We start from the raw sequence: 26,360 nt of genomic DNA on the forward strand, positions 1-26,360 counted from the left end.
TCCTGTCCTGACCCTCATTACATTTCCATAACACTAGCACACGCTACATTGACATAAAACACCCTCACACTTACCTTATTCCAGCGGCGCTTCCTGCACAGTACACACGGGACAGCACCAGTCACATGGTGCGCGTCCCATGTGACCTTTGTTTATTACTGGATAGGACAAGGACGCGGCCACGCATGGGGGCGGGGTTTATGATAAGTTCCGCGGCCACAACGATGCTCCTCTGCTGGCACCTCTGATTCAGGGGGCCTCCGCTGCCCCCTCTCTCCCCCCCCCCCCCCCGACCCCCCCAATCCGTCCCCATATTAGGCTGGCACTGATTGTCGGCCGGCATCCATGATAAAAATAAAAAATAAAACAGATTAAAAAATAAGATGTAATAAAACAAAAACTTCAAGCAGCCGACGGTCGGCCTCATCATGTCCCCGGCCTACCGGTAAAATTCCCGGTAAGCCCAATGGCCAATCCGCCCCTGCCTACCAGTATACTTTTGGAGTGTGGGAGGAAACCGGAGGAAGCCCAAGCAATCACGGGGAGAACATACAAACTCACACAGATAAGGCCATGGTTGGGAATCAAACTCATGACCCCAGTGCTGTGAGGCAGAAGTGCTAACCACTAAGCCACCATGCTTAGAAACCACTGCCCCAAATAGATAAGCCCCATTGGTTGGCAATAAGTACGACTTGGAGGGTATGGTGCAGGTTAATCTGAATAGCAGTTTAGGATGAAGCAAAAGTTTTGTTTTGTTTTTGTTTTTGCTAAAGCCAGTATGAGGGTTAGTTTTTATCAATTTTAAAAAGCATTGTTAAAATGCAAATGTATAGTTATTTTTGTAACAACAATCAATAAGAGATATCTTGGGGGCAGGGTTTTTAATACCTACATTCAGTTTGGCCTGTTAATATGTATGTTATGCTATTGTCACTTTGTACAGTGCTCTGGAATATGTTGGCTGTACATAAATCATTTGTAGTAACAATGATAAAGAAACATTCAGGTTCCCAGGCTGTGCACAATAATAGCATAATTTTGTCTTCATTTCCCTGCAAAACTGGTTCCATTGCACAGCTTCTCTATTTATTACAGTACCCAACAGAAAAGTGGTTGTAACGAAAATCGATTGTATGATTTTGTGGTTGTGTTCTACATCCACTGATCTTGTAAAGCATCCAGCATGGTTTCTAAAGCTACTAACAAATGGGTAGGATCTTCTTACTGAGTATGGGTTTGGATATGTGACATAAGTGACTCTCTTGAGTAATTACTCTCCACAAATAAAATTTATTTTAGAATATAGTCAATGGGTCTGAATCATTAAGGAGAGAAAGGCAAAAAAAGGAGTAAATTTAATCCTGGACAAACCATGTTACAAAGAAAGGGGTGCAAATTAGTCATCTAGCACACAAACACTTGATAGCTTTATTTTTACTCTGAAATTGAAAGTTGATCTAGGACATCTTCTACCCTAACTATAAATCTGTCCCCACATTTAAAATTTACCTCCCCCTGCAATGCAACATGGTTTTGCCCAGGTGCAAAGTTACTCCTTTTTTTTTTTCCTTAATGACTCAGGCCCAGTATCTTTTTTCACTTATCCTGCAGTTTGTTCCTTTTCAATAAAAATATAATAAAACGTGGTAATAAAATAGTAGAAAGTTTACTTTTCCAAAGATAACTTCTATATATATCTATATATCAATACCATCTAAAAAAGGTTGTGGATCGTCTTTTCCCCAATATTATAATTTTAATTTGAAACATTTTGCCATATTTAACAATAGTAGATCAATAAAATAAATACATGAATTCTAACTACCAAGAGGAGAGTGTGAGTTGCTTGTATATGAATGTTAGTATTGTCTGTTCAGATTTAAAAATTAATTTAATACAGTTATCAATAATGACACTTAGATGATATTGAGGTAGTAAGGTTTTTATAAATCATGTTTTGACTGTAGTTTTTGAAGACCAGCTTTCAGCCATTAGAACTAACCAATATGCATAAGAATGCAGCCTATCAAATTATTAGGAACCAGTTACATATCTAAAGCATTGTAGTATGGGTGCATTTTAAATGAGATCTCTCTCATGACCGTCCTGTGAGTGAAAAGTGCCTTATAATATTTCTATTTTAAAATTGCACTTTTTTCTGTACAGTCTTCCCCTGCTGTTTAATGTTAATATATTTCTCTGAATTTGTATCTAATGCATTCCAGAAATACAGTGAGCTAATCCCTGGGACGACAGTAGGTACATTATCCACGGATTCTGGCAATGTTATACAGCTAATTGTGGATTCCTATGAGGTATGACTTTCCAAAGTCACTTAGCCTTTTTTCCACCAGTCCTTAATTTTCTTTCTCATTCTGTGTACCCAGTCTCTCATTTTCCCAGCATTCTAGTTTTTAATGATGTTCCTTGTCCTCCTCTCCTGGCCCAGCCTTCATCTTTCATCCCCAAACATGTTATATTTATTGTAAAGACCACCCTTTTACTCATCTCTTTTTCCCTACCACTTTCCTCATCTTGCTTTAAGATTTTAGCAGTTGATGCAAGGTTTATTGGTTTCTCTCCTCTCTTCCATGTATCTCCATTATATTGTGAGTGCAGAAAATTCGGTCCAAGGTGGAACTTGAAATACGTGATCTCCCAGAAGAACTGTCACTGTCATTCAATGCTACCTGCACCAACAGCGAAGTCATACCAGGCCTGAAATCCTGCTCAGGCCTCAAGATTGGGGACACGGTGCGTTTTCTATCATTACTATTTTGTTTTAGGGCTCTTGGAACAGAAATATGAAATTTTGCCAAAAGTAACATAGAATTGAAAATTATTTTTTTTATTTTATTTTTTTACCCATAAGTAAAATGTAGTTGTTTACATGTTACAAATTCCACAATGAAACATATAGTAAAATGATCTATGCTGCAGGTGGGCAGATTACGGAGCCAGCATGCTTTGCAAAACACCTATTAAGGGATCGTGTTTCTGGATGAATGTGTTTCAAAGAACACACCTTGAAAGAAGCTAAAAATATGGTTCCCTGATCCCCTTGTTGAATGGATCAGCAATATACACAAACATTTTTCAAAAAGATAAAGGGCCATAGGGTTCAAAAATAATGTCAGGTATATTGTTGATCTGTTCCACTTATTTTTAACTACAATCTGTGTTTACTGTGCAGTGAGAGTTGTCAGCTCTGGTCCATATATCTATGTACAGTGCTTCTCTTTATACCACTGTCATTATAATGCACATTCCTTACTACCAGGTATATTCTATGCACAAAAAATGCATTACAATCTATTTATTCCATCATACGACACCTTCTTTATAACGCTATGTTTGCTATGTCTTTGGTTTTGGCCTGTGTTTTAAGTGGTTGTTATAAAGGGGAAACACTCTATATGAGCCCATACATGATATTATACTATTATTTAGACAGAGCAAAGTACAGATATAACTTCTCACTGTCTGAAGTAGTAAATAAATCTTATGTAAAATATTATGTTATTATACAGGCTGAACTGAACTTACCTGGTTCAATAACAGTTGTGTTCAGTTAATTTTTTCAGAGTTGCTCAATGTAAGTTGCCATATTACTGTGAAGGTTAGGGGTACAGCTCTGTTTAGCTTCATATGTGTCTTAAATGAGTCAATAGACTGAGGGGACATCGGGACTATTTATATAATATATGTCACTTATAATGCTTCTTGAAGTGCACTTAGATATGGACTTTTCCTCAAAAGTTTAACCAAAAGTGACAATGTGTTTCCCATTATGAATATAGGATGAGGCCCAATCTCTGGCACCGCAGAGTTGACAGAAAAATCAGGGGGTAAATGTATTAAACTGTGGTTTTGTCAAGTTGCCAGTTTACTGTGATTCTGATGGCCATATTTAAAACTATAATTTTATTGATGGCAAAACTGTCTGGGTTTTGCCTTTAAAAAGTTGCCATTTTAAATATGGCCGTCAAAATCGCTGAAAATCGGTGATTTGACAAAACCGCATTTTAATACATTTACCCCTGCAAATCAGCTGAGCACATTCAAATTTCTGGAACTGGGCATGTGGGCCCTGAACAATGGCTTTATACTGAGGTCTTTATTACCTGCACACTATGGGCTTTTCTCCTGGACAAAGCATGTTACAGTGCAAGGGGTGCAAATTAGTTTATTATTTTGCACATTAGTTAAATACTGGATGTTTCATCTAATGCACAAATAATTGATAGCTTTATTTTTACACTAAAATTAAAGTTGATTTATGACACGCCATATCACAAATATAAATCTGTTCCTACATTATAAATTTACCTCCCCCTTTAATGCAACATGGCATTGCCAAGGTGCAAATTTGCTCCTTTTCTTTGATTTGCTCCTAACTCAAAATCAGGCCCTATGAGTGTACAGAAACAAAATAGTTCTCTCATGCAGGCTATGACAAAAATCTTCAGCTTTGATAAGTTGTTGCAACTTGCTAGTAACTTTATTACTACAGCATACTACCACTGTACAAACTAACTAGTAGGAAATATCTGGATATTTATTCTAATAATTGGATGGTTTGTCCTCTACCTGTTCAGCACTTAAGTAGAACCTGTCACATTGTAGGTAATACATTTTTTTCACAAACAGCACTCACCTAAGCTTGTGTTACGTGTATGTGATAAGTGATTAGTCACTTCAAGACCACCTGGTCTGTCTACAATGCTTTAAAACCCCCTCAAAATTATACCTCACACTCCTTATCTTGCTTGATTTGCATTCTAGGATTTTGCAACTGACTTTCTTACCTCACTATCTTAACAGTCTTTCCCCCACATACATCACTTATTACATTGACTAAAGATATTCCAAACAACATTGCTGCCTCTATAGATACAGATAAATAAAAAGTAACTTTGAAGGCTTTGCCTCACTTTCTTGCCACATTTTTTACTCTTACTACACATTTTACCTCATTTTCTAACATTTCCCAACTCTTTCATGGACCTTAACACCTTCTGATCAGCATACCTCACTTATTACACTAGCTAGAACTCTTCCCAGTAACACTGCTGGCTCTAAACCAAGAGTAAACAAATCTATGCATGAAAGTAATGTTTTCCACCCTCAGTAGTTTGACCTCAATTCGTTTTATGAGTAGATGTCTTATTTTTTGTTAAATTAAAATGTTCATTTGTGAGCATAGAAGATTTAGTTTAATTTGCATACCTTACTTATTACATTAAACCTCACGCTTTTACATAACCTTCTTACTGTTCGCACCTCACTTCATTTTATGCTTTTCATACCACTTTGTACCTCACGTTATTATCATTATTACCTGTGACATAGCATTATAGGCCCAGTAGCGATGCCCATATGCTGCTGTTTCTTTCACTTTCCTTGTGACCAGGAAAGCATTCACACGTCCTGTTTAGCAATTTTAAAAAGGTACTGGTAAAAGCTCTGAATGGGTGTACGAGTGTGTCTAGTTTTGCACTTTAAGTGAAAAAAAATTGTTTTTATTTTGCAGGAGGGAATTATTTAAGTAATCGGTGTAGCTGAGGAAAGTACATGTTTTAAGAGTAGGCATACAGCCATTTCCTAACCATAAAAGGACTTGATTTCTCAGGGTGTTCAAAGCAAAACAATGGGATGCAGTTTGCAGCTTCTCATTGTACTTTTAGAGAAAAGTGCAATTCTAAGCACTTCAAACACTGTAATAAAAAAGAAAAAATACACAGTTATATTGCATATGTGACATGTGTTACATTCTGAGATAATTAGACCCCTATAACTGATTTACAAGGTTCACCTCATACTTGCCAACTCTCCCTGACTGTCAGGGAGAGTCCCTGAAATAGGGGTGATCTCCCTCACTCCCTGAAGAGTCTGGCATTCTCCCTGATGCTGAGCCAGTACAAGACGTGGTTGGCTTTGCCATCTGTGGCATAATGAAACAGTTCAGAAATTGTGTCCTATGTCCATGTATTGAAGCCTATGGCAGTGGCCATTTTCATGGAGACCAAGATTTAATCAAAGACTGACAAGTAAGACAACATGACTTCAGTAATGGAGACAGATGCACATCAAAGATTTATTTAGTTAATTATTTTAAATTAATAGATGAAATTATAAAATATAATTTCTCAAATATGTTTATACAGAAAATATTTCCACCCCTATTCAAATTGTAACATATCTTAAGAAATGGTTAGATTTAAATACCTTTGGAACTATGCCAAAGTTGTGTACTCTTTTTTAAACATGGAAATTACACCCAGTTTGTGCTCAGACTTGAATCGGGCACAATGTTTTTACCGTCTTAATCCACTTTCTTACTAACATTTCTCAACATTTTTCTCCTTGCTCTGTAACTCTCCCTCATCCACATACCTCACTTATTACATCAACTAAACAACACCCAATAACACTGCTGCTTTTAACATACATCAATATATACACAGAAAGCAATTTCCCCACACAGTAAATTGGCACCATATGTCTTCTGAGTATGTATGTTAACTTCCTGGGCTTTCTTTCTTGTTTTATATTCTTCTGACAGGAATCAGGCAGACAAAAAAAAATCCCCCAGTACATTACGGTGAACCAGCAAACAAGCAGTTATTCTATATGTACATAACATGCAGAGGTAACATATTTGCAAATATATGATAAGCCATCTCCATGTCAAGGCGCAACTTCCATTTCTTTATGTTGTTAAACAAGAATGTATAACCCAATATAGGGACTCTCGTTGTTTGGAGTTAGGATTACCCTATAAGGAGGTGACTTATCATATATTTGCAAATGTATGACTCCTGCATGTTATGTACAAATAGAATAGCTGCTCTTTTGTTGGTTCACAGCAGTGTGCTATTGCACAGAATCACAATGGACCCACCTTATAGCCCTATTTTTCAGTAATCACTATATTTATGTGTACAGATTGTAACTGGGTAGGTGGCCCGGGACCATCTCCTGGGGTAGATGGTGTTTATAGTAGCTGAGAGATTTCACACAAGTCCAAAGGTTTCATGCAACTGGCCTTATCCAGTTTCACTCAGTAATAAAAAAAACAAAGGAAGACGCCAAATAAAACACCTTGCCGTTCGGCACTAACTAAACACTGGTCACTCCTGACTAACCAACTAAGACAAAACAAAAAAATAAGTCTTAGCACAGTAACTTACAGGCAGATATCAGCTTTCTCTCACAGAGACTCTGCAGCCATTTTCCACAGGCAGTGAGGGACTGACTGATCTGAGCTGCAGCCGTTTACCAGCACTACTCAGGTGCAACTCCTGATTACCAGCTGAATCACTGGTAACTTGGAAGACCTGGTTAACAGGCCTAATGGATGGAGCCCGCCCTCTCTCTCCATCCATAAACCCCAGGACCCTTTTCCAGCTTTTCAACAGGCCTATAGCCCTTCAACAGCTCATAGACAATAACATTTTTCTGGGGATTTAAAACAAGTAGGTTAGGAACATAGGTGAAATATAGCTGCCATCATACACTAAGCCAGTGACTTTGTCACATGGTGCTCTGCCCAGAATGTTATAGTTTTATTTACACAAAATAGATTCTGTTGTGAAGGCACTCTACCGGTTCATACTATTTATACATTAAGTATTACAGCTCATCAAAACTATCATTATTCAAAACTGTTGTTCTTTAGTGAAAATCAATTAAAATTAGATATTTGAAAAGTAAGAAAAAGGTAACAAAACAATATATAAAAAGTTGAATTATAACCCAGGGGATCTACAACACCTAATAAAGCACGGTTTGTATATCTGCTTCTAATAAATTTTATATAATTTCTTCTTTTATATGTTGGTATAGTATTCCTCACATATAAATATTTAAATAACACGTAATTATTTAACTCCTTGAATACAAAGGGATGAATCTATATCTAATTTTAATTAAAATTTTGCTAAGGAACAACACATTTTGGAATAAGAATGTAATGAATGGTAATAAAAACTTAATGAATAATAATAGGGCAGCACGGTGGCTAAGTGGTTAGCACATCTGCCTCACAGCACTGGGGTCATGAGTTCAATTCCCAACCATGGCTTTATCTGTGGAGTTTGTATGTTCTCCCCGTGTTTGCGTGGGTTTCCTCTGGGTGCTCCGGTTTCCTCCCACACTCCAAAAACATACTGGTAGGTTAATTGGCTGCTATCAAAATTGACCCTAGTCTCTGTCTGTCTGTGTGTGTGTGTATGTTAGGGAATTTAGACTGTAAGCTCCAATGGGGCAGGGACTGATGTGAATGAGTTCTCTGTACAGCACTGTGGAATCAGTGGCGCTATATAAATAAATGATGATGATGATGATGACCCTTAGCATGCCCCCACAACAGAGTATTTTTTCTTTTGTGTGAATAAACCTATTGAATTTCATGTGATTTATCATAGTTACATGTGTAGCTCATTCTTTGTATGTCATTATGTATGTCATTATGTAGTTGTTTCCACATGACTGCAGCAAATGCGCACTTAAATATGTTCCTTATTAACTACATCCTGTTGGTGATAAGCCCTCCACCTCTTTGTTTACAAATGTTTGCATGATGTTAAATGTAATTTATCTTGAGAGATAACAAGAATCAAATGTCTTGTCTGTGATGGAAGGATTCCAACTCCTGACTAACGAAATTCAAGATGCCACTGTGGGCACATAGATGTAGGAGTGTTACTTGCATATTAGGTAGTGTTGCACACATGACTATTATAGGGGATGTTACAATTTTCCCCTCTCCAAATTTTTTTTTTTTTTTTACATTAATATCAAACAAACAAGAAAATACATAGATGGTGCAATGTTCACCCTTATTTAATTGCCTATTTAGAAGGAACAAGAAAAGTAACCCAAAACAATCAACAATAAGATTCTGGGCCTGATTCATCAAGGCGCACATACTGAGCGCAACGTTTTAAAATGCACGTAATTCGGCTCTGCGCACTCCCAAATTCAACATGGAACGGGTCTGAAGATACGTGTGGCGATGAATTCGGGTGTGGGTCTGCTCTGATCTAATATATAAGATACTACAGGATACGTCCAATACCTATGTGGATTATAAATTTTGCCAAAGAACGCACAGAAAAAAATTAAATAGTGAATTAATGTCACATGCTAATAATATAGGCATTAGTGATAAAAAAAAAAAACCCTGTATTTTTTATTTATTGTTTTCTCATGAAATACATTTATTAGGATGTTCTTAATGTCTACTGAACATAAAATACATTTTCCCAATTTTTCCTGTTTGCAAACACATGTTATAGCATGCATACAAGACTGTTATCACTAGTAATCAGGAGTTACACTAGCCCTATAGCTGGAGCAAGAGATACGGCATTTACTAGCATATGGCCCAGTTCTGGGCATGCAATACGCTCAAAATCAGCAGATTCGTGCCTTGATGAATCAGGCCCCCTGTCTATTTCCTAGAGCACTTAAAAATAGTGTGCGATGAAGTACAGCACCATCTTCCTGCCCACGCATTGTCATACATTTACCCAAATGCGGCATGTATGTACTGCAAACTAGGGCAGGAACTATGTATATATGGTTGGTTACACACACTGTGTATATCCTTTCCATGCTTCTGCGCATGTAGCACTTCTACTTCTAGTAATGCATGGTTGTGTTTTAAACAAGTCAATAATGATTTTCTGTTTCCCGCTGAAGAAAATACAAATTTTCTTTAAAGGATACATGGCACCTTCCCTGTGGAACCAGCTATCAGGGCTGTAACTAGGGCTGTGGGACGGGCAACCACCCAGGGCGCAACACTGAAGGGGGGCGCAATTTAGGAATATTTTAGGTTAATTTGGTTAAAATTGAGGGCTAGGGGGGCGGCATTTGTCTTTCTCGCCCAGGGCACTAGAATTCTAAGTTACGGCTCTGCCGGCTATTTTGTGGGCTACACCAATATTCAGCCTCATCAATTCAGTTGGATTTATTCCTATCATTGTTGTGTCATTCGTTTTGGATCAAGTGATGGGCTGTAATAACATGAATATTAGTTCTACCCACAATATGTCTGCTTCCACTGTATTTAAATGACAGCTCACTTAAAATATGCTCAAATGTACAACTTATCAAGGGGAATATCTAGACTAATTAAGAGATATGAGAGAATGGGATAAATTACTCAATTTTTGAGCAAGCCAGACTGTTACAAGTATACTGGATTTCATTATGTATTATATTTCTATGGAAACATTTTTTATGGCGTTTCTTTATTACATTTGTGTGCATGTTATATGTTGACAATCAATATATGCTTACATTTTCCACCACTTTCTCACTTTTGTTCAATATAAATGGAAATAGTTTTTTTTCTTGACCATCTCAAATAGATAATAATGTACACCTACAGTTACATGAAACTTTAATTAGAAAACTAACAGGTGCATAATATTGTGCAAACCAAACCCTCTGACTTTTTATGACAATTTTTTTTGGTTCTTCAAAATAGGTCAATTTTTTGGGGATTTTTTTTTTTTAAATTAATCTGTAAAAATGCTAATTAAAATGAAACATTAATTATATTATCTGTATTTTGTAATACGACAATGAAAGCAAGTGTCTGTTTGTTTGCAAATGTTGCAGCTAATTGGAATGTTAGTAAATGAGCCTCTCTGTCCCATAGGTTAGTTTCTCCATTGAAGCCAAAGCTCGAGGCTGTCCCGGGGAGAGGGAGAAGACGTTCACCATCAAACCTATGGGATTTAAGGACGCTCTGACTGTAACCGTTCGCTTCGAGTGTGACTGCAATTGTCAGAAGTACGATGAGCAAGACAGCGACAAGTGTAATATGGGGAACGGAACCTTGAGCTGTGGGATCTGTCAGTGTCAGTCTGGATGGTTGGGACCCCACTGCGAGTGTTCAGAGGAAAAATATGATATTACTCAACAGGACCGGTGTAGCCAGAAAGAGAAGGGCACCATCTGTTCCCGCAGAGGAGAGTGTGTCTGTGGGCAGTGTGTGTGTCACACCAATGACTTTGGAAAGGTGTGGGGTAAATACTGTGAATGTGATGACTTCTCCTGCCTACGATTCAAGGGCGAAATGTGCTCAGGTAAGGAACAGGTTTATTCAAGTGCAAGTCACATTTAGTATGTCACAGAAAATGTTTTTTTGGAGAACATGGGTGAGCCTAACTGACATCTCTTCTCAGTGTTCTTGTTTACCCACTTGGCCTTCCCTGTCCCCCAAAATATGTGTATATACATATATACACACACACACACACACACACACACATTTTGGGAAGGTGGGCCTAGTGGAAAAGATGTGGTTCTCCTGCTTTAGTTAAAGTAGAACTCCACCTAGATCCTAGACAAAACACATGAATCCCGCACTCCTGCAGCTGGTAGAACTTTGTGTTCCCATGGTCAGATTGATTTTATAGCTGCTTTGGCTTGTTCAATCAGTTGCATTGACAACCTTGGAAAAGTGTTAGTTACATCATGGGAGAGAGTGAGAGTATCTCCAGAACCACAGGAGTCACATGCCCAAGTACCACTAATCCGGGGCGGAGGGGAGGTATTGTGAAAATATTACATTTAGTAGAAGTCAAAGCATACTGGAGACTTGTAAGACTACTTGTAAGTTGCAGTTCAACAAGAACCACTGTCCTAAGCATTGACTGCAATATTTGATATATTTTAACACTTCCTCAGTAAAACTCACTCAAGACATTTGCTGCAAAAATTTGATATGAAGGGTTTAGTCAACAGATATTTTCTTTAGATTAACATGGAGAGGAAGTGGTGATGTGAAAGACATAATGCTTGTCATATTGTGTAACGTGTAGTTCACTGCAACATTGAACATTGGTAATTGTCATTACTACATATGTCTGAGAAACACAATTATAAAGAAATGTCTTCTTCCGTGGTGATTCTGTCACTGATTCACCAGCAGAACTGTAACTGTTACCACCTACATGTTCGTTTATGGTGTGACAGGTATTTATTGCCCTAGGGCTGGGATTCTGTGCCTCCTACTTCACTGCTCCCCTTCCTGCATTAGAACACCTAATCCGCAATCATCAACAAAGCATTAGATAGCAGATTAAAGGCCTGTCATGGTTAATACTCTGTTCAAGGTTTTAGTGTGTTGGTGAAGATACTAACTTAGGAAGCAAATAACTATTTCAGGAATTTATGGGTGTAGATCATGTAAAGAGATCGTCCAAAATGGGTTCCTATATCTTTACATACAATCATGTGCTGGCCCTCGTTTCTAAATGTCTTTCTGACATTTCATCTTGGATGTTCTCTCACCACCTTAAACTCAGTCTTTCAAAAACTGAGCTATTAACCTTTTCACCCTACAAAAGAAGCTACTTAACTGGCATTTATTTCTGTTGTCAATGCAACAATAAACGTAATAATAAACATAGTAATCATCATCCTCCATAGTAATCATAATAAAAAAAAAATCTTAAAATGCTATGTTGTTTACCAAACTTAATTCATTATTTATTTACGGTCACTACAGTCCAGACAGCATTTCTAAAATGATTTATGAATGAGATGAGGACAACATTTAAAATTAAAAAATAAAATAAAACATTTTGAAAAATGGTGAATTAAAAATTGAAACATAGCAATCATTAATTGCAGGGTAGTATTCTTTCCATTCCAGTAATATCATGCAGTCAGTTGAGCAAGGTGTGTCTGTAGCAAGCCCATCATACACATCTTCTTGGTTATGTCAGGAATTTGAGCTTGTATTGACCTGCACACCTACTGACAACAATATTGGAGGCTTTTTACTTTGGCCTTTTTACATTTGACCAGTGACCTTGCATGAAATCACAAATATATTTGTTTTTTTCCCAAATTATTATGTTTTAACTGTAGAAAGGGACTGCAGTTGTACTTGTTTTTCTTTAATCTTGCACTGCTCAAGCCAATTTACACTGGCCTAAATTACCTGTGAATAGTCAGTTTAGGCCAAGGCTACAATGGCCATACTGTAAGAGCTGGGCACTATTGCCATTGTAGCTAAACATCTTACCTTTCTTTCCAGTTTACGTAAATCCTTGGTGTCTTCAACAAAAGGTGGGGGGGGGGGGATGTTACGTTTATAAAAGGTAAAAGCTAAAATAACAAGAATTTTTGGAACACATGTTGGTAGATTCTGCTTTATTGTTGTATCTGAATAACTTTATTTACAATAACAAGAGCAAGATGTACATTATTGGAGCCTGTGGGCACACAATCCTTAGTGACATATGCCCTGACACACAACTAACCTGTTTTACTCAAGAGTCTCCATAGCCTCGAGAAAAGCAAAATACAGTAGCACTCCCTTATGTACAAGTCATCTCCTCTCCAGAGAAATAATGTTTATCTGCTGCCTACCCAGTTCATTCAAATTTTACCCACCTCAGTTAAACTCGTATCATTTTTTTTTCTCATGACCTCAATTAATTTTACTGCTGATGAAAGAGAAGAAGTTTGACATGTGCACAGTGTGGGGAAAGGGCTGTCTCTTCCTCTAGGCATAGAGTTAATGCACCATTTTTGTATTTGAACCATGTACTATGTAAACTATATAATTTTATGTCAGATTTTAGTAAAGGCAGAGCCATTGTTGCAATTGGGTGGTCCTTGATGGGGAACTCCAAACCCTGATTTTTAGTTGTGTTTAACTAGTATCATTATATGTTGTGTAAACGCGCCTAAATCTTCCACCATGCGTAAAACAAGGAACATGTTTTTTTTCTGTAAAACTTTTGGTGCAACCTGCAGATTTACTGTTCTGGTTGGAAATATGTGTGTTGAAAACGTTTGTTGGTCAGTTCAGAGACCAACACACTACCACTTTAACGTCATTCCCTTTGATAGTTTCAACTTTTTCATTTTTCTTGCAAAATACAGTTTGGTTTAGCCTTTGTATCTTAAATTAATCATAAGATTGAGGCGATATCAGGACTGTCTTTTTTCCATGTCCCTTTTCCTTTTTTTGGGGATTGAATGTCTGTATTGCATTGGTCATCCTGCACCTAAAAATGTGATTTCCAATATAAAATGCCTCTGAAAAATAAAAAATGCATCTCATTGAAAGAATAGGCCAAGGCTTAATTTGCACCACTTCCAAGGTAGTTTATTGCAGGAAAAACAATGCTCCCTGTAGACGCATTATCTAATAATTTCTCAAAAACCCCAATATAGTAATTGCATGTAGGTGTATAATAACTAGACGTATTCATGTGCCTAGCCCACACACAGCAAGGGACATCCGTCCAACTCCTCCAATTGGATGTAAAATTAGATCCTCTAGCACCTTTTGCCAATCACACTTGTTTCTCATAAAATACTTTGACACTCACCTTCCTGATAGATAAACTCTTGCAATTTTGTATCTTAGATTATACCACTAGTTAGGGGTACTGTAAGGGGAACTAAAGGACAATTGCTCCATGATTAGAGGGCAACTGCCCCGCTTTAGCTGTAATAGAGGAGGATTGAGGGAAATATAAGGCCTAATTTCATTCCGCAATCAATGCACTCAGATATGTAGCATTTTGCTTTGTCTCACTAGCCCATATCAGTAGTGATGCAGCAAATTTCCCAATAATGGTGAAGGGAGAAAATGCCCATAGACATGACTATACTGCGTTAGGAAACAGATCATCACCGGTTACCACACACACCTTAGCCTTCGCATAATAGTAAGATTGGAAACACTCAACTGATGAGTCCCCTGATCCCAGGATATGACACAGTTTGGGGTTTTGTTGCATAGTCACCCAGGGCCTGATTCATTAAGGATCTTAACTTAAGAAACTTCTTATTTCAGTCTCCTGGACAAAACCATGTTACAATGCAAGGGTTCAAATTAGTATTCTGTTTTGCACATAAGTTAAATACTGACTGTTTTTTCATGTAGCACACAAATATCAACTTTAAATTTCTGTGTACAAATAAGCTATCAAGTATTTGTGTGCTACATGAAAAAAACAGTATTTAACTTATGTGCAAAACAGAATACTAATTTGCACCCCTTGCATTGTAACATGGTTTTGTCCAGGAGGCTGAAATAAGAAGTTTCTTAAGTTAAGATTCTCAATGAATCAGGCCCCCACTGAGCAGAGTTCACCATATGGCGAACTAGAAGCAACTGTGATTGGTTACACATCAGTAATTATGTAATTCCTAGTAAACTCCAGTCAACTGGACTTTATAGCTACAATCTTATTAACTGTAAGTTATTACGGATATTAGCAGTAGTGCTTTTATATGGTCACAGAACTCCATTATTTACAATAGGGAGTGCGTTATCCAATATATGATAACATTATAAATAATACATTTTGTATTGAGCACATTAGCAACAAAATAGTGGGGCAATAACTGTCCCATAATACTCACAACGCTTTACCCCTGTCCGCAGGAGGGGCTACTAGCAAAGTAGAAGGAAGGGTAGATAAATCAATAGGAATGGTTAGCATGGTATCTAACTAGCTTGGCATGCTGTGTGGGAGTAGTTTGCTGAGCCATTATATTTGTTTTTATATATTTAGTCTATATAATTTACACATTTAATGTTGCTGGCAAAATTCTGTCTTGCATCAATGTTCGTATTACAAATTACATTACCAAAAACACTCATTTTCTATTCCTGTTTAGGTTAAATTAATTTTGACAATAGTGATCTAGGTCAAAAGCAATCAGATATTTAGTGATCTGATATTTATACCATATAATGTATGTGCATAGTTGTACAGTATACAGAAATAGTCATAATAAGCCATACAGTTTCATATACATTGCTCCCTTGTATTTAGGTAAAACATTGGTTACAGTGTAGGCTGCAAATGGGTTACATTTAAGCTGGTTGGGAATCCTAACTGCTAGACCATATGGGAGGGGGTGAGGTGAGTGTTGGATTCACTGCCACTGGCTGGGAGATAAAGGTGCAGGATCCTGTAGGAATTAAGCAATTGCTGATTGAGTGACTGCTAGCACTAAAAGAGTCACAAGCGACTCACCTAAAACTACTGTCAATGAGCCTTTTTGTGGATTTTATTAATCATGTGCAGGTGATTACTCTTTCTGACAGTGTCAGTGATTAATTCACCACGTCTCACAATGGGATATAATTAAAACATTACCAGTAAGGATAAGGAGAGATGGGATAAAAAGAGCCTAACGTTGCTTCCTTTATTAAACCGGAAGCATGTGAATACCTTTTTGTTTAATAAGGTGTTTACTGTAAAATAAATACTTAAGGTCTTACATGAAATTGTATATTCTGAAAAGTGCATAAAACACATGTTGCCCTTTCATTAAGGATATTTGTATACCTTCCTGTAGACAATTAGCAACAGGCTCCACACCAGGACAGTACCACTGATTATATATGCTGCTTTACATATAGACTCATAATTAGTAGCCTCCTATTTTATAATGGCAAATTTACTTTACATCATCTCTATATAATACCCTTTTTTTATCCTACTAGGACATGGACAGTGTAACTGTGGAGACTGTATCTGTGAGTCTGACTGGACAGGAAGTTACTGTAACTGCACCACACGCACAGACACGTGTTTGTCGAGCAGTGGGCTTTTGTGCAGCGGAAGGGGACAGTGTGTCTGTGGGAAGTGTGACTGCACTCAGCCCGGCTCATATGGAGACACTTGTGAGAAGTGTCCAACTTGTCCAGATGCCTGTACCTTCAAGAAGTGAGTGACACAGTTACTCTGTAACACCTCCCTGAAATGCAGTTTATCCAACTGCTCTCTTTATTCTCTAACTACTATGTAAAGCTCAGCTCTTCCTTGTATCTTTGTTTTATATCCCCCTCTTACTCTCACTATAAACAGGGGCTGTGTGGAGTGCAAGAAGTTTGAGCGGGGCCCTTGGATTGAGGAATCCTTGTGCAAGAGAATTTGTCGTGATGAGATTGAGTCTGTAAAGGAGCTAGGTGAGTATAGCATATATCCCAAAATGTAAAAAAACTATATTGTACTGTCCATGTCCCACCCAAGCTATGCCCATGATCTACCCAGCCTGGCTCCCATTTTACAAAGTCTCTCCCCAACTTATAGGCCACAACTCTGTGAGGGGGCCCTGCAAATTGTCAGTGTTTTGCCAAAACAGAACTATTGGTAAGTTAGATATAGTTTGTGACGCTGGGCTGGAGAAAGGTAGAGGTTGTGATGCTGAACTGAAGTAATCTAGATATTGTGAGGCTCTGCTGAAATTAGATATCGGTTGTGAGATTCTGCTCAAGTAAGGTAGAGGTTGTGACGCTGAGCTGGAGTAAGGTAGAGGTTGTGTCGCTGGGCTGGAGTAAGGTAGAGGTTGAGACGCTGGGCTGGAGTAAAGTACAGGTTGTGACGCTGAGCTGGAGTAAGGTAGAGGTTGTGACGCTGAGCTGGAGTAAGGTAGAGGTTGTGATGCTGAACTGAAGTAACCTAGATATTGTGAGGCTCTGCTGAAATTAGATATCGGTTGTGAGATTCTGCTGAAGTAAGGTAGAGGTTGTGACGCTGAGCTGGAGTAAGATAGAGGTTGTGACGCTGGTCTGGAGTGAGGTAGAGGTTGTGACGCTCTGCTGAAGTAAGGTAGAGGTTGTGAGGCTGGGCTGGAGTAAGGTAGAGGTTGTGACGCCGGGCTGGAGTAAGGTAGAGGTTGTGACGCTGGGCTGGAGTAAGGTAGAGGTTGTGACGCCGGGCTGGAGTAAGGTAGAGGTTGTGACGCTGGGCTGGAGTGAGGTAGAGGTTGTGACGCTGGGCTGGAGTGAGGTAGAGGTTGTGACGCTGGTCTGGAGTGAGGTAGAGGTTGTGACGCTGGTCTGGAGTGAGGTAGAGGTTGTGACGCTGGGCTGGAGTAAGGTAGAGGTTGTGACGATGGGCTGGAGTAAGGTAGATGTTGTGACGCTGGTCTGGATTAAGGTAGAGGTTGTATTAGCAGTTTCTGTGTATGCCGGCTGTCAGCGCTGTTTCTGTGTGTTGTTTCTGTGTGTTGTTTCTGTAGAGGTTGTGAGGCTCTGCTGAAGTAAGGTAGAGGTTGTGAGGCTGGGCTGGAGTAAGGTAGAGGTTGTGAGGCCGGGCTGGAGTAAGGTAGAGGTTGTGACGCCGGGCTGGAGTAAGGTAGAGGTTGTGAGGCTGGGCTGGAGTAAGGTAGAGGTTGTGACGCCGGGCTGGAGTAAGGTAGAGGTTGTGACGCCGGGCTGGAGTAAGGTAGAGGTTGTGACGCCGGGCTGGAGTAAGGTAGAGGTTGTGACGCCGGGCTGGAGTAAGGTAGAGGTTGTGACGCCGGGCTGGAGTAAGGTAGAGGTTGTGACGCCGGGCTGGAGTAAGGTAGAGGTTGTGATGCCGGGCTGGAGTAAGGTAGAGGTTGTGACGCCGGGCTGGAGTAAGGTAGAGGTTGTGATGCCGGGCTGGAGTAAGGTAGAGGTTGTGACGCTGGGCTGGAGTAAGGTAGAGGTTGTGACGCCGGGCTGGAGTAAGGTAGAGGTTGTGATGCCGGGCTGGAGTAAGGTAGAGGTTGTGACGCCGGGCTGGAGTAAGGTAGAGGTTGTGACGCCGGGCTGGAGTAAGGTAGAGGTTGTGACGCCGGGCTGGAGTAAGGTAGAGGTTGTGATGCCGGGCTGGAGTAAGGTAGAGGTTGTGACGCCGGGCTGGAGTAAGGTAGAGGTTGTGACGCCGGGCTGGAGTAAGGTAGATGTTGTGAGGCTCTGCTGAAGTAAGGTAGAGGTTGTGACGCTGGTCTGGAGTAAAGTAGAGGTTGTGACGCTGTTCTAGATTAAGGTAGAGGTTATGAGGTTCTGCAGGAGTAAGGTAGAGGTTGTGACGCTGGGCTGGAGTAAGGTAGAGGTTGTGAGGCTGGGCTGAAGTAAGGTAGAGTTTGTGACGCTGGTCTGGAGTAAAGTAGAGGTTGTGACGCTGGTCTGGATTAAGGTAGAGGTTATGAGGCTCTGCTGGAGTAAGGTAGAGGTTGTGACACTGGGCTGGAGTGAGGTAGAGGTTGTGACGATGGGCTGGAGTGAGGTAGAGGTTGTGACGCTGGGCTGGAGTGAGGTAGAGGTTGTGACGCTGGGCTGGAGTGAGGTAGAGGTTGTGACGCTGGGCTGGAGTGAGGTAGAGGTTGTGACGCTGGGCTGGAGTGAGGTAGAGGTTGTGACGCTGGGCTGGAGTGAGGTAGAGGTTGTGACGCTGGGCTGGAGTGAGGTAGAGGTAGTGACGCTGGGCTGGAGTGAGGTAGAGGTTTTGACGCTGGGCTGAATAACTCTTTTGAATCTGCTCTAATTGTCCTTTTCACCTTCAGTTGACAATGGGAAGGATGCTGTGAATTGTACCTATAAGGACGAAAATGACTGTGTGGTTAGATTTCAGTACCATGAGGATTCCAGTGGGAAGTCTGTGCTGTATGTCATTAATGAAGCCGGTAAGCATCCAACAGCCGTAAATAATACCACTTATAAAAGTGCCATATTTCATCTTTTTACTATTGTCCACTGTAAAATACTGTGACTTATTGAAGCTAAGATTTAAAAAAATACCTTTTCCAGGAGTGGTTAGGAAATGATGTAATCAAAATATACTGGGGTCAGGCTTGGATTTGTGTCTGTTTTTATTTTGTGTATTTATAAGTTATTAATTACATATTTTGAAAATACACGGGCTCACTAATAGCTGCTCCACTACCCTTGTTTATACACCGGGGATGGAGTAGGAATAGAACCATAGAGAACTACAGAAATAATGGTTGGGTGGGGAAGGATTGTAAATCTGGGCTGGGAGGGGGGCTGTTTCCTTATTGTTCTCTGTAGAGAACTTGTCATTGAATAGCAACTGTGTTATAAAATCGTTTTCCTTCTCTGCCTAATTACTTCTAATTATAATAACCTGTGTAAAATTAATTCAGCCGTTTAGCTTAACTGGAAAATAATTCAGTTGCAGATTTCTCTGGCAGTGTTTCTGTCCTGAACTAAATATGTCATTAATAACATATCCCGCCCACATCAACTTTCTGTAACAAGTCCCAGACATTTGTAAGTGCATGAGAAAAACATAAACTTTACAGGAATTCTTGTAACCCCTCCCCCTAACAAGCTGTGATACATTTCCTCAGTAACAACACACAAGCACAGATATTAACTGTCTGGTAACAGGGCAGCACGGTGGCTTAGAGGTTAGCACTTCTGCCTCACAGCACTGGGGTCATGAGTTCGATTCCTGGCCATAGCCTTATCTGTGTGGAGTTTGTATGTTCTCCCCATGTTTGCGTGGGTTTCCTCCGGGTGCTCCGGTTTCCTCCCACAGTCCAAAAACATATTGGTAGGTTAATTGGCTGCTATTAAATTGCCCTTAGTCTCTCTCGGTCACTTCCCAACTACTGAATTTCAGATTGTGGGTACTACCATGTTAGATGTAAAATAGATGAGATAATGGAATTCCTTTACAGAAAAAATAACAAAACTAATTTGAAGATGGTATGTTTAGTAGCTGGCTATAGTGGAAATCATTGCAAAGATTCTAAGGCCTTGATTTTCATTATAGTTAGCCTATAAAGAATAAATAAAAAAGGGTCTATTTTGCACATAGAAGCCCTATTCTAGTTTTTGCTAGATACACTCTATTAGAGTGTGTACCTAACACTTATCTTTACTGAATCATCTCCATCTACCGTGAGCTGGGTATATGCAGTCTCCTGTCTATGGTCAGACCGCACCAGAGAGTCACAAACCTGATGACAATTAGATAAAAAGCATACCGGGCATCTCTAGTCACACCACTTGCATGATGGCCGGCTATAGACAAAGGATGGCATGCACTAGACAGATGTGGGCTAGCTCTATGGCAGTATGTCTAGGTATGGCACATGTGTGGGTATATTATAGTTGTTTTGTCTGCAGAGCTGCCCTGAGACATCTTTACATACAGTTTTATATAGAAACAGACTTGTGCTCTTTGGCAATATCTGTCACTGTTAGGATTGCTTCCACCAGGGTAATATCCACCCTAAGCTGTGATCTGCTGCTTAGTCAGCACAGCTTCAAAATGACTTGTAGTAGGGGGTCTCTGGCACTTGTGATGAAGCGCTCAGTGTTCATAGTATTAACATTGAATGGACCATGACCACAAAAATGCAGCAAATAGCAATCAAGGTCCTGCATTATGCACACTGTATGTACTTGTCCATAGGGATCAATGATCCCTATTATTGCTTCCAAGTGCATTCATGGTCTGCCTCCACTTTTAAAATACAGGGAGTAAAAGGTTTAATCATCCCTATTTTACTGCAATACTAGTTACCTTCAAAATGTGGTTAGCGCAGTACATATTACCAGAGTCGGGTATTCATACATAGCCTAAAACTAAGCACAATGGTTGCTGTGTCGTAATATCCTGCCAAACCTTGACCCGTTATCTTGTTTGCTCCACTGTATCTACTTGAAATAACATCTAATTTATTCCATACAGAATGCCCTCAGGGTCCTGACATCCTTGTGGTCTTAATGTCTGTCATGGGAGCCATTCTGCTTATAGGCCTGGTGGCTCTACTTATTTGGAAGCTGCTTATTACTATCCATGACCGTCGCGAGTTTGCCAAATTTGAAGAAGAGAGAGCAAAGGCTAAGTGGGACACGGTAAGAAAGGGTGTGGCGGGTGACTAGGGAGGAGGAAAATCTACCCTTATACCTGCTAAAATTCCTGAATGGAAAATCAGGATAAACATACCATCCAAGCCACACCCTCTTTGGTGACATCACTCCCTTTGTCCAGTTGGTCACACTTGTTTTGCCTCCTGAATCTGAGTTGGTTAATGACATCTCAGAACTTACAGCAGGTATAAATACTTTCCCTCGAGGTCAAGGTCAACCAGCCCAGTATATACAGACCTATAATTTTCTTTTGACAGTATGTAGTGTTGTACATGAGGTCTGACCATTCATCTACAACTATGGTCAGACAGTTATTAAGTGCCAACATTATACAGTTCAAAGTGGCTGTTCGTAACAAATGTCATAGTTAATCTTTCCTAGAAAGGCTGATACTGGACATAACTGTCATCCTGTATTAAAGCATGCATGTCTGTGTCTCTGTTAAACACTGATCGTCATTTACAAAACAAAAAATAGCGCAGAGCAGCATTTCATGGCATCAATGTGCTTACATCTATGCATTGTGCAAAAGTAGGTTAACACCCCAAATTATTATCAAATATACCCTCTGCAAAGTCCCTTTACATGATTAATGCACAGTTTGTGCTGAAAGCTGAACTCCCAGGAATAGCTTAAGTGAAAAATGTCAAAGCATAGCCTTCACATTTGAACTTCTCAAAAATATTATTAACTTTATTCTTGCAATGCAGTGTCACTTGACTCTCAGATACCACAGGAACGTTGGGGAAAATATGAGCTGGCTTTATTTCAACTGTCAAATCAATATATTTGAGATCTGCAAGTTCATAAATATAAGTATATGCTAGCTTCATGTACCTAGTCTGGACACACTGCCCCCCATTGAAAGTTGATAAGCAGTGCATTACTGCCACTTCTGAATTTGTGGTAGAATCCAGGACTTTGTGCAATGAAGATTTGTGGGACCTCGCAATAACAGGAACACTTTCCAGTTTGCCCTGACTTCAGCCTTTGTAGTTTTCTTTTAACGCCTCATATGCTAATAGCAACCGCTCTTTTTTTACATTCTAGTGAGTAGACCAGGATATTATTGCAACTACATTGCTATCCCCAACTCTAAACCACAGATGGTCCTCTGAAAACCTGGCACAAGAGCAGTTGCAGCCCCAAGATGACACCATAGGGAAAAACATTTTCCAGTTTAATGTAACTGCAGTTTAACTGCCTGTTTGAGTTGTCAATGAACAGCTGATGTTGTCTATAGGGGACTAGTCTCAGCTTGATGAAAGCACACAACCCTATATTAGAGGGAATCTCCACCCAAGATTAATGTTTTACTTTTTAGTATACTGGAAGCTGTGTAAAAAATATTACAATATTAGTTTTGAGTGGAAATACTTTTTAAAGGGGATTTCAAGTTAAAAACTTTTAAACGTACAACCCATTAAGAAATATAGATGGAAAAACAGAGCACAGGTTCCGCTGTAGTCTCATGCAGGCCTCTGTGCATTGACATAGTTGGATTCAGCGCTGCGGAATTAGTGCTGCTGATGATGATTATTGTATATTTGAGGAGGGGCAAGGTGGGCTGTGAAATTTATTGCATAAATACTGGCAGCTCCCACTAACACCATTCTTGTTTCAGGCACACAACCCTCTGTACAAAGGAGCTACTTCAACCTTCACCAACATAACATACCGCGGGGATGTCGACTGATCGCAGCAACTGAAGGAATTTACCGACCATTCTCACACAGAGCGAGAGCCAGACTTCATGATGCCTCATACACGCTCCTACTGCTTTTACACCTCATTGTCTTTTAATAAACACAATTCTCTGTGGAAGAAGTGAAACTTCAATGCATTCCATGTGATCCGTAGAGTGCGCATTCCAAAAAATATGATTTACAAAGGTTTCTGGGACTTTGTTGAATTTGTTTTATCCCCCTAAACCCTGAACAAAATGGTTCTGTCCATTAGGTGAAAGGCACTGCCATGGAGACACAAAATGGCTGCACACACAGAGACTTTTGCAGTCAGTAAAATGCGAAAATGTTTCAGAATAAAATTGCTTATGAGAGAAAACCTAACAGGTATCTCAGGAATGTCACTATCCTTAACTGCATCACTAAGCAGACCCGAGCAACTAGTCGGAACTTGCATATATACACCCTCATGACATCTTATTAATACTTGATCACTGCAATAGATCGCACCAAGTCACTGACTTCGATCAATAAATAAAGTGCCTGCACTTACCTGAAGTTTTATGGAGAACTGTACTTTACTTGTATGGGCTAATGATGCCTCCTTAATACAGGTCTGCTTGATTTTATGTAGAGATTTAGCTACCCTACCTTTTCCACAGGATCAGCCCTCCTCTGTAAAAATGTGTGGTATTTGTATTCCACTCACAAACCTGTCATGCAGAGCTCTACAGGAAATATTGAGATTTTGAAATGTAACAAAAGTCTTAAATAGATGCCTCTTCCATGAAGTTTTAATATAATTGTAAACACACGTGAAAGCTCTGCATGCAATGATTTTATTTAAAAAAAACAAAAAACAAACCCACAAATTTTAATGTGAATTAATAGGCTTAAAATTAAATACAAACTGGGATTTGAGTCAGAAAAAACTCAGGACCAATGTCATGCATATCAAAGCACTGTACTTTACTGAGAATGTTTACCTATTTCCATCATCCTTTAAAATAACGTAAATTGCACTGTACAATGTTTTTGTAGAATCATAAGAAATCTGTGAACTGGGAGATGTAAATGTCCCATCTTTGATTATGCTGCCTCTTAGTGGACATTAGTAAAACTGCAGTTATTATTTTGTTTTCCCTTGGATTGCCACTGGTTTATGATAAGATATGCTATGTGTAAATAAAAAGTGTATCAATTTGTCCTATGAAAATTTGTGTATGCCATTTAAATAGGTGTATACGATGAAACATGCCTCAGCAAGTTTAGTGTGGCATTAACACAGTCAAGTGATTTGAGTTAAAAAGATGGAGTTGGTAGTAATGCATACAATTTAGGCATGCATTACCACATATGATCTTATCTCACTTGGTATATACTGGTTGTGTTCATAATCACTATATATATGCTGCTAGACACAGAATTATTTTACAACACAAGGGTAGGAGCCTAGGTTTTCCAAGCTGCTTACTTCTCGTCTCTCCGGCATCTGGTTGAAGATTAAAGGATTTTTGTTACCTTACTGATACTCGTTCCAGTTTAGTGTGGGTCCCTCTCTGACGCTATGGGGTGCCTGGAAGAAATAGGTCCTCCACTAAGGAGGACCTAATCTTCTCGCTAGGTTTCAGCTTAGAGTTCCACGTGCCTACGGTACAACTTATCTTATAATTATAACAAGTCGCTGTATGGTTATTATTGCCACTGGGACTTTTCATATGTCATAACCTCAGCAAACAACAAGCTTAGTGACATGGTGGGGAAAGGGACTATGACAGATTACTAGGCTGTGACTTAGGGAGCAGATTGGGTCTTTATGATTTTGTATGTGGATCCAACGATGTAGATGAGGGGGGGGGGGGGGGTAGTATGTATTTTGTTTTATTTAGAAAGAGTGTAATAAACCTTTACATTTCCAAAGAGTGACATTGTCAAGTGCCGGTCAACAAAATGTTACTCTTATAGACATCTCTAATATGGAGATAAATAGGAGGAGGGCAGCTGTGAAACAATAGTCCGGGCTAAAAGACAAAAATTGAACCCCAATTTATTGTGGACTTTTTTTTTAAGCATATACCATTCAAAACCTTTAGATGTGAATTTCAGGTCTTTTGCTGGTTCCTAGATTAGCCATTAACAACCGGACACATATGAAACAGACATGAGGCACAGTCCCAATACAATTACTTGACATGACTACTGTATGTTTGGAAAATAACAACTGCAGACATGCAAAATGCACTTGAATCAGTTCCAACATAACCAAGCTGCCAACATATGTCATACGTGTCTGGAAGTAAATGGCTGATTTGGCAACCTTATTCCCTAATTTACTTTTGAAAAGTGTATTTTATGGGAACATTTCAATCCAACTGCTGTCTGTAAGAAGCTTTTTTTTATATAATGTTACAAGTAAAAACTTCACATTTCAAACCAATCACATTTGTCTTTTCTTTTTGATATAATGAAATTACCTTGATGTATATGACTGGATGGGAATGACATGTTGCGGTATCACAAAATGTACCACGCCACAAATTCTTTCTCAGGTTTGTTACCTACTTCTGGATACCCATTCGGCCCAATCTTGGGTGCTATAGTGGGCTTTGAAAGGGACGCTGTAAATTATATTTGCACAAAGGTCTTAAATTTGTTGACCCTGAGGGGCTAGCTGCCAATATCCACCCCCACTTGTTCCGTATGTCTTCAGGAGATTTGAAATAAATCTATTAATGCAGAGAACCCCGGGCTCCATGGAGACGCTTTACTCTGTAAATAACTTGTGTGTGGGCGGTATGTGTATGTGTGTGTGTCAGTTGAAGTCTGTGCCAGTGTTTTAGTGTATTTCTGTCATTATGTGAGTATCATTGTGTGTGTTATAAAATACCAGCTTGTATGCGTAACTATCTTAGATTCTCTTTTAGTACAAACTGGTCTTTTTACTAATGTGGCTGGGATGGTAATGGGGTTAAAATATTTAACGTTGATATTAAAGGGTGCGAATGATGGCA

The 26,360-nt window shown here is 39.3% G+C and overlaps 1 protein-coding gene across 1 annotated transcript in view; it reads left to right on the top strand.

Moving 5' to 3' along the window:
• Positions 1–25,786, top strand: part of ITGB3 (integrin subunit beta 3) — a 49,436-nt gene extending 23,650 nt beyond the window's left edge. Inside the window, exons 8-15 of the mRNA XM_075176891.1 lie at positions 2,229–2,318; positions 2,623–2,757; positions 10,679–11,108; positions 16,511–16,733; positions 16,875–16,975; positions 19,324–19,443; positions 21,483–21,649; positions 23,289–25,786. Coding sequence (XP_075032992.1) covers positions 2,229–2,318; positions 2,623–2,757; positions 10,679–11,108; positions 16,511–16,733; positions 16,875–16,975; positions 19,324–19,443; positions 21,483–21,649; positions 23,289–23,360 — 1,338 coding nt within the window. The 3' untranslated portion in view covers positions 23,361–25,786. The remainder of the gene's footprint in view (positions 1–2,228; positions 2,319–2,622; positions 2,758–10,678; positions 11,109–16,510; positions 16,734–16,874; positions 16,976–19,323; positions 19,444–21,482; positions 21,650–23,288) is intronic.
• Positions 25,787–26,360: the final 574 nt, after the last annotated feature.

This window comes from Mixophyes fleayi, chromosome 6 (genome assembly GCF_038048845.1).
Source record: "Mixophyes fleayi isolate aMixFle1 chromosome 6, aMixFle1.hap1, whole genome shotgun sequence".
NCBI classification, from domain to species: Eukaryota; Metazoa; Chordata; class Amphibia; order Anura; family Limnodynastidae; genus Mixophyes; species Mixophyes fleayi.